Consider the following 13,282-nt stretch of genomic DNA (forward strand, 5'->3'; position numbering starts at 1 on the left):
CCAAAACCAGAGAACTGAGAACCCAGAGTTCCCAAGTCCCGGAGGCCATGGTCCAGGCCCTGGGGCAGCACTGGGCCAGGTCCCCTGCGGGGTAGGCAGAGCCTCTCCTTCACACTCTGTTCACAGGGGGGAGGACTCGAGTCTGGCGGACTGTTCCCACTGTGCCCTGGGAGGGCCGGGCAGACACCGGGCCTGCTTGGTACAGATAGAGATCGGCCATAGGCCTGTCCTCATGCATCCTGTGTAGCCAAGGAACATGTACCAACAAGGACCGGAAGGTCAGGACAGTGGCATTGGGCCAGGCTGAGGCTCTAGGACTCGGTGGACCTGTGCTCCAGTGGCCCAGACCCCTTCCTGGCCTCCTGCCCTGGACCGGCCAGCTCCTGTTCTGGGTGAGGTAAAGGCTACGGTCATTTGCTGGAGGCTCCAGGTGACATTGGCTGAGAGATGTCCCAGGACTCCCCTTCACCAGTTCCTGGGTCCTAAGGGGTGCGGCAGCTGGTGCCTTCAGGGTCCCCGGAGGGGCTCAAGTAGGACCCCGCCCCTCGTCAGCCTGGCCTTGCTGGTAACATGGGTCCCATGTGCGCCAGATCCCCCTGCCACCCGGACTTTCTGCCTGCACGTACCAGGCACAGGGCTGCGTTGTGGGGGGAGGGAGCGTGTTTGCAGGCCTTGGGAACAGATCCCAGGGCTGGGTAACAGGGTGGGACTCAGGTGATGGCAGACTGAGTGACTCACCGTTGCCCCAGAGGGAAGGCTGGAGAAACGGGTTTGGAGTTCTTTCTGGGCCTGGCTGAGCTGGAGGATCCACAGATGATGGGCAGACCCAGTAGGTGTCTTCGTCCAAGGCCTCGGGCAGTGGAGCGGAGGCCCCAGCACACCCGGCCCGCCCCCAGGGCCTCAGGCTTCGTGGTGGCCACGTGCTCTGGAGCAGGACAGCAAGGCTGTGGATCTGAGGGAGGGAGGGAGGCCTTTGTCTCTGGAAGGGCTGCCTGTCCCAGGTGGTTCCCGGGAATAGTGTGATTGGCTCCGAAGTCATGTGTTTTTGGTGTTAGGAACCAGGGACTTGTGGGGCAGTGTGGCCAGGGCAGTGGTGGGCCGGGCCTGGGAGGTGGCTTGGGGTGCAGTGCAGTGTGGCCAGGGCAGCGGTGGGCCGGGCCTGGGAGGTGGCTTGGGGTGCAGTGCAGTGTGGCCAGGGCAGCGGTGGGCCGGGCCTGGGAGGTGGCTTGGGGTGCAGTGCAGTGTGGCCAGGGCAGCGGTGGGCCGGGCCTGGGAGGTGGCTTGGGGTGCAGTGCAGTGTGGCCAGGGCAGCGGTGGGCCGGGCCTGGGAGGTGGCTTGGGGTGCAGTGCAGTGTGGCCAGGGCAGCGGTGGGCCGGGCCTGGGAGGTGGCTTGGGGTGCAGTGCAGTGTGGCCAGGGCAGCGGTGGGCCGGGCCTGGGAGGTGGCTTGGGGTGCAGTGCAGTGTGGCCAGGGCAGCGGTGGGCCGGGCCTGGGAGGTGGCTTGGGGTGCAGTGCAGTGTGGCCAGGGCAGCGGTGGGCTGGGCCTGGGAGGTGGCTTGGGGTGCAGTGGGCAAAGAAGCCCACTCACCCTCACATTCGTCCCTCAGAAGGGACGGCCTCTTTGGAGCTGGGCCTTCCCATCCACCCACCCATCAGGCCCAGCCTCTGGGCCTGACGTATACCACAACTGGCGCCTGGTGCGCAGGTGGTGTGACAGGGTGAAGTGACAGGCAGGCGGGCGGGCGGGAGGGACAGCCTGGACCTGGGTCCGAAGCGGGCTCCCCTCCTTCACCGTGGCACATAGGCCACGGAGCTCACCAGGGGATGGGGGCTCAGAGAGGGGGGCACTCAGCTCAGGGCAGCCCAGCATGAAACTCCAGGCCTTCTAGAAGCCCTGAGTCCTCCCCTGGCCGGAGGCAGACGCCCCAGGTAGCCAGGTCAGACCTCTGAAGGCCTCCAGACAGAGAGAGGGGGCCACACCTCAGGAGTCCCGAGTGCTTCCTCCAACCTCAGGTCACATCACTCATCCGTCCATTCCACAGCGTTTTATAAGGGTCGGCATATGTCAGCCACAGCGTGAGTGGGACCTTTGGAGCTGGGGGCTGGCAGAGGACCTGCCCTGTGGGTCCAGCTAAGCTGACAGGTGGCGGCAGGGCCAGGCTTCCGGGGGCCCACGCCACACCCTTCTTCGTTCCCTTTCCAGGAATGCTCGGAGTCAGACGATGAGTGGGGCCCTGTCCCTCCCAGTAGCACACCTGCACACGCAGGTACCTCGGATGACACAGAAGAGCAGGGCCTCCCTCGCTCCCCCCGCCCCATGAGTCAGTGCGGGTGCCATCTGAGAAGGACCCCAGGGCGGAGCTTCAGCCAGCCCAGGTCTGGAGAGGCTTTGTCCACAGCCAGGGGAGGGGTGCTCCTTGGAGATGCCTGTCTTCCCACTCGCTCCTCCCGCTCTTCAGTGGGGGACCGCAGTCACCCCGAGGCCCCATCTGGCTGCAGCCTCTGAGGCCTTCCGGTCCGCAGCTGTGGCAGCAGCTCTGAGGCCTGCAGCACTCAGACTTCAGACACGCTCGATTTGGAACGTAGGACATGGGGGCCAGGCAGGAACGCTGGGAGACAAGCCCAGGGGAGGCTGGGAGGCCCAGGCCTGGCCCTGACACCAAGCACAGTCCCACAATCCTAAGGGTTTAAGAGATTAACGGGTGTGTCACCGGTATCCACTTACGCAAGAGGAGAGACAGTATGGGAGCGTCTTTTGGGACAGGATGTGGGTGGCCAGAAGAGAGGAACACCCTGCTTGGGGACCGCAGGGCTGGCACACGGGGCACAGAAAAGGGCCAGTTTGTCCTACCACTTCTGCTGGATGCCACGGCGGGTCTAAACACGGAGCTAGCCCTCTGGTTCTGGTCCTGTGAGCTCCGCTTTGCCTCCCCAGGGCACTTCCGGAGCCGGTGCCTCCACAGGTTCCCCTCCTGTGTCAAGCCCTCCTCCTACCCACGCAGCAGAAGGCAGGCCCAGGCCCCAAAGAAGCCCGTCCCCACCCTTCCTGAGCCCTGGGGGTCCCCCTCCCGCCCCCCCATCACCCAGCTCCAACTGGCTGGAGAGGCGGAACTACGGCCACCCATTCCAGCTCCGCCTCTCCCCACCTCTGCTCCTTTCCTGGACCCGGATGCATGTGTTACCATCTAGGGTTTGTGTTTACCGTTACAATCTGGCCAAGAATTGAAGGACAGGACACAAGGTGCTGGGGTGCGAAGGTGGGAGCTTTATCACAGAGCTAAAGTAATTGAAAGCAAATAGAACGGGGGGGGGGGGGGGTGCTCCAGCTAGAGAACTACAGGGCAAGGAAAGTGGGGGAAGAGGCAGCGTTTATTTATGTGCAAGGAAGAGTTGGACACCAGGGGAAAAGCCTCTTAGCTATTGGTGGGTTGGTATAAATCCTGGAGCTGGACTCCCACTGGAAGGGCTGCTTTACCTCCTATAGGCTCTGACCCTCCCGCTTCCCAGGCATGGAGGAAGAGGAGAATTCAGACTTTGCAGTTGAAGAGAGACCCAAAGCAGTAGACCCATAGTAGGCTCAAGGATCCCCCTTTTTGTGCTGGTCTTAGGGCTCAGTCCCTGAGCTTCTTTTGCTCAAGGCTAGTACTCTACCACTTGAGCCACAGCACCCCTTCTGGCTTTTTCTGAATAGTTTATTGGAGATAAGAGTCTCATGGACTTTCCCACCTGGGCTGGCTTTGAACCGTGACCCTCAGATCTCAGCCTCCTGAGTAGCTAGGATGACAGGTGTGAGCCACCAGCATTCAGCAAGGGTCCCTTTATGGTCATGCTTGGCTGCTCTGGCATGTGGTTGAGTTACTGCCCACCCCACCCAAGGGGAGGGCACTGTCCCCTGCAGGAGTCTGGTGGGGGGGGGGGGTGGTCAAGGTCTTTGCTTTCTCCCATCTGTGATCTGGACCTCCCTAGAGGAGGGGGCTCAGCAGCTGGGCCTAGGAAGGATGGGGTTGTGAGGAGCATCGCCGGACAGGACCACCTATAGGAGCTGCACCCTTCCAAGCAGCCAGCTCCCACCCTGCAAGTCCCAGTCCAGGCCCAGGACAATCCAACCTCCCCCCACACAGGGGCCTCCCCATCCTTCCTAGGTCCCCAGGGCGGTGGCCAGCACTCAGCCAGGCGAGGAAGGTGGCTGAGTCAGGGCTCTGAGGGTGGAGGGGCTCTGGGGGAGGGCAGGTGAAGGGAACTGGGGTAATGGGGAGCCCTCAGCTCTCTTGCTGCCGGGAGGCCTAGCAGGTGATCAAGCAGGTGATCAGCATGGGGAGGCAGAGGGAAGGAGGGGGGAGGGGCTGTGCACCGGTTCCCAGATTCCCACCAAGGAGGTAAACACCCAGGCCGTGGGCAGAGAGGTGAGGGATAAGAAAGGAGGGACAGGGGAAGGATTCTGGGCCCCCAAAGGGCAGAAGAGCAGGGCCTGGGCGGGAAACCTAGGGACCCTGGGCTCCCAGACCTGGGTAGTCTTCTGAGGAAAGGCCTCATGCCTGTCCCCACGAGAGGCCTGGTCGGTTGCGGGGACTCTGGCCTTGGCCCCCAAGGTGAGTCCTGGGGGGATTCGGGGCCCTGGGAAGCCTCAGTCCTGTGCCTGTCCAGACAGGTAAAGGGGCCAGTGTCCGAGCAGGGTGTGGGCCTGGGGCCTGGGGCCACTGCCCAGAGGGGACACCAAAGCTCAGGGGGCTCCCTGGAAGGAACGTGAGAACAACCTCCTTATGGTCAGCTGCTGCGAGCTCCCACAGTCCTGGCCAGGGGGCTCCACACAGACACCACAGCTCAGGTGCACGGCAAGTGCACCTCATCCCGCACACCTGAGCCACCCATCCCCCGTGCCTGGCCCACCCATCCCCTGTGCCTGGGCCACCCATCCCCCGTGCCTGGCCCACCCATCCCCCGTGTCTGGGCCACCCATCCCCCGTGCCTGGCCCACCCATCCCCCGTGCCTGTCCCACCCATCCCCCGTGCCTGGCCCACCCATCCCCCGTGCCTGGCCCACCCATCCTCCCTGCCTGGGCCTACCCATCCCCCCTGCCTGGGCCACCCATCCCCCCTGCCTGGCCCACCCATCCCCCGTGCCTGCACCACCCATCCCCCGTGCCTGGGCCACCCATCCCCCCTGCCTGCACCACCCATCCCCCGTGCCTGGGCCATCCATCCCCCATGCCTGGCCCACCCATACCCCGTGCCTGGGTCCACCCATCCCCCGTGCCTGGCCCACCCATACCCCGTGCCTGGGCCACCCATCCCCCGTGCCTAGGTCACTCATTCCCCATGCCTGGGCCACCCATCCCCCCTGCCTGGGCCACCCATCCCCCCTGCCTGGGCCACCCATCCCCCCTGCCTGCACCACCCATCCCCCGTGCCTGGACCCACCCATCATCCGTGCCTGGGTCACCCATTCCCCGTGCCTGGGTCACCCATCCCCCGTGCCTGGGCCACCCATCCCTCGTGCCTGGGCCACCCATCCCCCGTGCCTGGGCCCACCCATCAGGGGTGTCCAGCCCTGGCTAAAGGCCCCGCCCACCTCTGAGGGCAAGCGTGACCAAGGACCAGGACCCCAGATTGTACATATTGGACTAAGCAGATCTCAGCTTTATTATCTTCCAGGACAGCAAGTAGGGCTGGCAAAAGGTGCTGCAGGGAGTTAGGACAGTCCCCCACCCCACGCATTGAAGGTGGGCCCCCAGTCCCAAGCCCCAGGAGGGCCTGCCTCACCCCCACAGCGGGCAGCCAGGGCTTGCTAAGAAGGCCTGTGTTTCCTTAGCCATTAGGTATCAGGGATCTCTAGGCTTGGCATGGTGACCACCACCCCCTGCCCCCCAGGAGGCCCTGGTCCATGAGCTCAGGGGAGGCCATGGGAGGTCATGGGGAGAGGGGTGGAGGCTGGGCAGGCAGCAGGATCAGCGGCCCCGTGGGTGACGGGTTCATGAGTAGGTGGCTGGGGTGGGAGCCAAGGCAGCTTTGGAGTGCAGGCGGCCCAAGGGCCTGGTGCCCAAACCGTACACTCCTGCGCCCACACTGCCACCTGCAGCTGGGGTCCCAGGGGCGTAAGCACAGGGCCTGCCAGGCAAGGCTGGGGGGGGGGAGGAGCACCAAGCCCCAAAGCCTGGGGCTGCTTCCCCTCGAGTGGGGTAGGGGGTACCGGGGAGTGCTGAGGGTGGCAAGGACGGCCGCGGGCCCCAGGACCCAGCCAAGCGCTGAAGTCTCCTGGAGCAAAGTAAGAATCTTCAGCGCACCCCATCAGGTGGTTCCCTCAGGCGGGAAGAGAGCTGCCCTGGGGGGCGGGGGAGCAGCCGCCCTGTGTGGGGGTGGGGGGTCACGGGGCTGTGGTCCCTCCTCTCTCTGCAGGAGGATGGCTGGGGGGGCTGGGTGTGTCCCCAAAGAAGCAGGGAAGCGAGGGGGCGGAGGGGGCGGGCTGTGGGTGCTGCTCAGGTGGCAGACAGACCCTCATCAGCAGGGCCCAGCGCTCACCAGGCAGCGCGGAGCAGGGCACACAGCAGGCTGGCGGACACGCCGGCCCACAGCGCCCCGAGGCTGCCTGCCAGGCCCGAGGCCGCGTTCCGGTTACACTGACTGCCCTGGCAGCAGGAGACGGAGAGGGCGCGGCCGTCGGACGACACCGTGCTGTTGGGGCAGAGGGGGGCGCAGGACTTCATGACCAGGATGCCACCAGGGTTGGCTGTGGAGACAGGAGACGTATCTGTGGGCATTGTGAGCCCCCCACTCAACCCTGGAGGACCCCCCCCCGACTGCCAGCACAGCCTACTTTTCTGGGCGGAGGGGAGTGTCCTAGGACCTCAGTGCCGGCAAAGGCTTGAGGGGTGCATGGCAGGCATCTCCAGAAAACCGTGCGTGGTGGAGCCCTTCCTCCATGCCAGCGGGGGGCTGCCTCCCCTCCAACCAGCTCCCTTGTAGCATGTGGGTTAGAGAGTGACATGGTGGCCCTTCCTGTGCCCATCTGTGGTGTCCTCCCTGCTTCCTTTTTCCAATCTAGGACGTCTAGGAGCTCCCCGCCCTCCCCTTGGCTTCTCCTACTTCTGCACTGGGAAGCCTGGGACGGCAGCAAGGATCCACGAAGCCCGCACAGCCCGCACCCGGCCTTCCGTGAGGGAGGCAAGCCGGACCTCACAGGGCCCAGGGGAGGGGGCGTCTCGGGCAGCCCCTGGCCCTGTGGGAGACTGGCGGGTGTGTGTGCAGGCACACAGTGGGTCCGACGGGGCTCTGGGGCGGGAGGGCTGTGCTGAGCTGCCTCCCCGGCCCTGACAGCTGTGCCCTGGACCCTGGGCGCCTCTCCCGCTGTCTTTGCCCTGGCGTGGGGCCACACAGTGCTGGTGTGTGAGGACGGCGGCATGTATTAATCTTTGGCGCCGTGTCAGTGTCGAGGTAGAGCTGAGCGCCAGTAGACTTGGCCCTTGCCCAGCCTGGCCGCTGCCGCGGGGGAGGGGCTGTGTCTGGGTAGAGCCGTGCGGCTCCCGGACAGGGCAGAGGCCTCTGTCCACCCCCTGGACTCTCGCCAGCGTGCTCATCCTCCAGCCCTGTGCTGCTCCAGGAGGGGGTGACCCTGCTGCCTCTTGGGAGAGCAACCCCGCCCTTTGGCACATGGTAACAGTTGTGATCTCTGAGGACCCATCCAGCAGGGGAACTCAGAGAGATGGACAGACAGACAGACATATCCAGTGAGGGGCAAATGGGAAGAAGGCACGGATGGGAACAGGTGCCCTGGGGAGCTTGAAAGAGCCTCAGGGCACCCAGCGCTGTACAGTGACAGGCTGGGTTTCCGGAGAGAGCAGTCAGGGCAGTGCTGGGCCCGCTGGAAAGAAGAGCATGTTTGGGCCGCGGCCCTGCCTGGTCTGGCCTCACAGGGCACCTGGGCTGTGTGCGTGGCTTTCACGCCCCCTGCAGGACAAGGCTCGGGTGTTCCCAGCTCCTGCCCTGAGCCCCGTTGGACTGGTGGGCCCCTGGACCCTCTCCTTGCTCACAGCTCAGCCAAGGAGCAGCTTCCCACCCTCTGCCCCTCCCCGGCACCCAGTGTGCCAGCGGGAGGGGCAGAGCAGGCGCCTCTGGGCAGGGTCTCCTCTGCTGGGTGGGGAGGGTCCTAGAGGCTGTGGAGGGAAATGTGCTTTTCCTGCCTTCTGGGTAGGATTCCAGGGCTGGCCGGGGTGTGGGCAGGGATCTGGGCATTGTGTATTTAGGGGACTTGGAGGACTACCTCTTTTCTGTAAAACGGGTGGCTCCAAGTTTAAGTTAGACAGAGTCACCATGGGGTGTTAGTAAGAAACTGAGGCCCAGGGGGGGGCCCAGGGCTGCACAGCCTGGCTGCCTGTCTTCCTGCTCGCTGCACAGAGAACCCAAGGCACACAGATGCATGTACACGCACAGACACATACACACACACAGATGCACACACAGGTGCACGCACATGTGCTCAGATGCGTGCATGCACGCACACAGATGTATGCTCGCATGCACACAGATGCACGCACTCACACAGATGCACACATGCACATGCACAGATGCCCACACATGTGCATAGATGCACACATGCACACAGATGCACAATGCACATAGAGATGCACACACACGCACAGATGCATGCACACATACACAAATGCATGCTGGCGGGGCTGAGGAAGGGGAGACCCTGTCGGGGAACCTTCTCAGTGAGGATGTCTGCTATGACATGGCTCAGGGAGAGGGTACTCAGGGCAGAGCTGCAGATCAGCTGATTGGAGACTGGGAGCCGGAGAGCATCAGAGAGGCCCAGAGGGTGCCTGGGAGGCCGGCTCTGGTACTGGCCAACAGCTTCTAGACATCAGCTTCCACATGCCCTTCTTCAGTCTGTGAACCAGAGGGCAGTGTTGTCCCTGGGGATTGGGGGGGGCGGGGGCTGAGGGCTGCCTGGTGGGTGTGAGGGTGAGAGGAGGCGGGGCAGGGTAGGAGCGTGGTGGTGCGGTGCTGGCAGGGCAGGACAGGGCGGCGTGGCCCGAGTACTCACTGGCCCGCGTGATCACACAGTACTTGTCCGTCAGGGCACACTCCACTAGAGACTCGCAGTTCTCATGCCCGCAACACACGTGGCAGTGCAGGGCCCGGGCTGGGGGGAAGCACAGGCCATCAGTCCGGGCTAGGGCTGGGGCTGGGGCCGAGGGCCAGGCCGCCCACCTGCCTACCGGCCTTCTTAGTGTCACCCTCTCTGATCCTCCCCACTCCTGAGGGATTTGGGGTGTTGACATGGTGCTTCTGGCACTCTCCCTGAACCCCCGTCCCCAGGCTCTTCTGGTCCCACGGGTGCCAGAGCCAGGCTGTGAGGGCTCTGGCAGGTGGCAGGAATGGGTGTGGTGAGGGGAGGCAGGCTCAGGCCCGGCCCGTCTCCCCACAGCTTCTAAACTCCTAGGATTTGCGCATGTGTCTGCCTTGCCTTTCAGCTGCCTCAGGAGAGGGGACTGAGCACGTGGAGAAGGTATCTGAGCCCCATCAGCTAACCCAGGACAGATGAGACATGTGTGTAGGTCGATGGGCAGCTGGGTGGATGGGTGGGTGGTGAGTATGTAGATGGATAGATGGCTGGGTGGGTGGGTGGGTGGGTGGTGAATGTGTGGATGGATAGATGGCTGGGTGGATGGGTGGGTGGTGAGTGTGTGGATGGATAGATGGCTGGGTGGATGGGTGGGTGGATAGATGGCTGGGTGGGTGGGTGGATGGATGGATGAGTGTGTGGATGGATAGATGGCTGGGTGGGTGGGTGGGTGGGTGGATGGATAGATGGCTGGGTGGGTGGGTGGGTGGGTGGATGGATAGATGGCTGGGTGGGTGGGTGGATGGATGGATGGGTGTGTGGATGGATAGATGGCTGGGTGGGTGGGTGGGTGGGTGGAAGTGTGGGTGGATGGGTGAGTGACCGGATAGAAAGAGGGCGTCAGTGTCAGAAGGGACGGGGAAGCAGCATGCAGCTCTACGAGAGTTGCCTTCAAAGGAGGTGTGGGTTCTTCTTACTACCCTTGTCCCTGCCTTGTCTGAGACATGGAGGAGGGACGGGGGGGGGGGGGGGCGGGTTGGGATGCCCTTGGTGTCCTCGGAAGATAAAGCACGTGGCTCCAGTCTCTCCTGCCTTGGCGGAGGGAGGGCTGCCCAGCAGTACTCCAGGGCTGGGACGCGCCTGGAAGCCAGAGACACCTACTCTGCCTGGCCAGGGAAGCAGTGCCCAGTCCACCCTGAAGGCTGTTAGAGGAAATAGCCAGTCCCTGCCCCATGTGCCCCTGGCTGCGCAGAGGCCCTGGTCCAGGCTCCCAGGGGGAGGGAGCGGGCAGGCCCCACGTGGGGGCCCTGTCCCAGCCACGGGGGTGCGGGGGAGGCTGGGGCAGGAGGGACAACGGTGGCTCTTGGTGACACCTGCTAATGTGTTTTGGAAGAGGGCAGGCGGTGGGAACCTTCCTGGAGTGAGCAGCTCTGCTCTGGGGCGGCTTCCCCCAGGAGCTGAGGAGCAATGCTGAGACACGGAGACATCAACCGAAGCAGGCGGTGTGTCGGGGTGGGGCGGGAGGCCTCCACAGCTGTGCCAGGTGATGGCGGCCCGGGAGGCGGGAGCAGCCAGGCGGGAGCAGCCCTGGCGCGGGAGCAGCCAGGCGGGAGCCGGGGCGTCAGGAAAGGCCGCTGTGCGGGGGTGGGAGGCCATCCCGAAGGAGCGCTCTCTAGAGGGACGCCCGCGGGGTGTGGTGTGTGCATGTGTGGGGAGTGTCCTGTGCGGGGGTCCAGCAGGGAACCTGTGGGTAACTTCTGGAAGGGGGCTCTGTACGGCTGCGCAGCCGCCCTGTCCTGTGGGTGTTCTATATGGGGCTCCCATGTGGCTGTTGCACCACAGAGATGTTTTGTGAGGGTGTCCTAGCGGGGCGTCCAGGGGTTTCCTGTAGGGCTGTTCATAGGGTGTCCTGTGCAGGGCGACATAGAAGGGGTCCCCTGTAGGAATGGCCTAGGCCCCACGCCCTCTCCACCTCAGCTTCATGGGGGGTGAGAGTGTGGGTCCACACAAGGCCAGCAATGCCCAGGCCTCTGTGTCACGTGGAGACAAAGAACAGTGCCCAAACCCGGTCCTGGGGCCAGGGCGGTCACACCCAGACCCTCAGGACACCCCTTCTGGGCTGAGAGCATGTTCCCTAGGTCGGGCTCTGGAACCCCCTAGATGAAGAGGTCTCCGTATGAGAAGATGCTGGGCAGCTGCAGACCCTCCGTCTGTAACCAGTGCCCAGTCCCGTTAAGGGAGGGAACGTGCCCAGGGCCCACTGCACAAGCACCCTCCCTGCTTCCATTTCGCCGTGGGGTCTCCTTTGCCTGAGGCAAGCATTGTGAGGGTCCCCTGCCATTCACCAGCAGCTCCCCCTCCTCAGCTGTCAGGAATGAGGGGTGTGCACTCAACTCCCCAGGGAAGCCGCATTCTGAGGACAAAGGTGTCCCTGCCAACCAGGCCCCAGCCTTTGGCACAACGCTGACAACTTCTTCTCCCCGAGCCCGGGGCTGGGTGACCTGAGCAGGGCCCTGGCCTGGGCCTCCCAGTTCCTTTCTCTTTAAGTTTCCCATGATGACCCCAGCCTGACCTGGGGGCCAGCCTCTGGCCCTCAGCTAATGAGCCTCTACCTGTGTGTCCAGTCTCTGGCTGGACCACTCAAGGCCACCCCCTCCTCCTTCCCACGCCCAAACGAAGCTGATGGGGCTAATTACCCTTGAGATGATAATTACTTAGCTGATAATCACCGGCTGCTGTGCATGCCTCCCACCCCCAGCCTCATTCCTGTCCCCAAACCAGGTCACCGGGGTCAGGGCAGAGCAGGCCGGGACGGGTCAGCCCAGGTGTTCTATCTTGCCTAGATCCTTCCTTTTAAGCCCCAAAGAGACCTAAACCAGTGTCCCGGAACCAATTCCCCCTCCATCACCCCTCTCCCACCCAGTCCTGGACAACGAAGGGTCAGCTGGCTGTGCCAGTGCTCGGTCAGGGGCTCCGTGCCTCCCCTCGGCCTAGCTTTTTACCTCCTTATGAGGCAGAAAGATGCTAGGCATTACGCCCAAAGGGCTGGGGCCTGGTGTCTGGCCGGGCATGAGCCTCCAAATGGCGCAGCTACACTCCTGCAGCCCCCACCCAGACCAGTGCCCTGGGTGCCCCCTCCCTCCCCGCTCCTCCGGCCAGAGCTGCCCTGCCCAGGGCCTGCCCGCTGCCCGCGTGGCCCAGCAGCGGCCTTACCCAGGGTGGCACACACGGCAGCCAGGAGCAGCAGCACCAGGAGCAGCCTCATCATGGACATCCACCACGACTGGAAACCACGGGCTCAAGGGCTCCTATATAAGGCCACCGAGGGGGCCGGGGCAAACCTGGTAATTTGGCTTGAAGAGAAGCTTGGGATGGTAGGGCTGGCCTGACTCATGCCCGCAGGCTCCCTCCTCCTGCTCCGTGGTCCCTGAGCCAGTGGGGTCCACACCTCCAGCAGTTACCACGGGGCCTGGTTGGGCCAGGGAGATGGAAGGTGGTCTGCCAGGCAGCCCTGCCCTTGGGGGGGCTCCGAGGTACCCCTCCTGTCCCCTCTGCCATTGTCCTGTGCCAGGCAGGCAGAGAGGCGCCGAACCCATTTTAATAGGGACAGTGAGCCACCGTGGGATGAAAGCTGGCTTTGACCAGTGCTCCTTTGTCTGAAGTGGGCATACTGTCACCTGGGACCTGCCTATCGGGCCCATTCTGACCTGGAGACCCTCAGGGCCAAGGCTGTGCGTTCCTAAGGGCTCCTGGGCTGCTGTAGAGACCAAGGAGCCTGGGCCGTGGCCCTGCACTGCGCCCGGCAGCCTGGCCTGTGCCATATTCCTGGTCTGGCCGCCAGCCCGCAGGGCAGCAGGGGGATGACCAGGGTACTGTGGGGAAGTGCCCTCCGCTTGGCACTGCCTTGAGGTCTTGCTGTGGTCTCAGAGGCTGGAGGGCTGGGGAGTATCATGCTCTCTGGTATCTCTCCAGTCCCCTGGTCTCTCCTAGCCTCCCTCCGTGCCATGTCCCATCCCTCCCCTCTGCTCCTCCCCCCTCCCCTCCCTTCTAGGGGGGCGCAGAGCAGACCACCCCTCCACCTCCAGGCCCTCACACAGGCCTAGCCTCGAGCCTAGAAGCTCCCATCCCAGAAGAGTCCTCCTGTCTGGAGCTCTCTTGGCATGCTACCCGGCCCGTGCCCAGAAGGCCCCACAGGGAGCCTCTCCAGACCACCTCTGGGGA

General features: G+C 64.1%; 1 protein-coding gene across 1 annotated transcript; it reads right to left on the bottom strand.

The window, feature by feature from the left end:
• Positions 1–6,512: 6,512 nt before the first annotated feature.
• LOC122125331 (lymphocyte antigen 6E-like) lies at positions 6,513–12,326 on the bottom strand. The gene is made up of 3 exons (XM_042699939.1): positions 12,275–12,326; positions 9,041–9,139; positions 6,513–6,724 (listed from the first exon to the last, which is right to left on the bottom strand). Exons 1-3 carry the CDS (start codon positions 12,324–12,326, stop codon positions 6,513–6,515), a joined length of 363 nt encoding a protein of 120 aa, XP_042555873.1.
• Between the last annotated feature and the right edge of the window lie 956 nt (positions 12,327–13,282).

This window comes from Dipodomys spectabilis, unplaced genomic scaffold, assembly GCF_019054845.1.
Source record: "Dipodomys spectabilis isolate Male_0828 unplaced genomic scaffold, ASM1905484v1 ptg000264l, whole genome shotgun sequence".
In the NCBI taxonomy this organism is placed as follows: Eukaryota; Metazoa; Chordata; class Mammalia; order Rodentia; family Heteromyidae; genus Dipodomys; species Dipodomys spectabilis.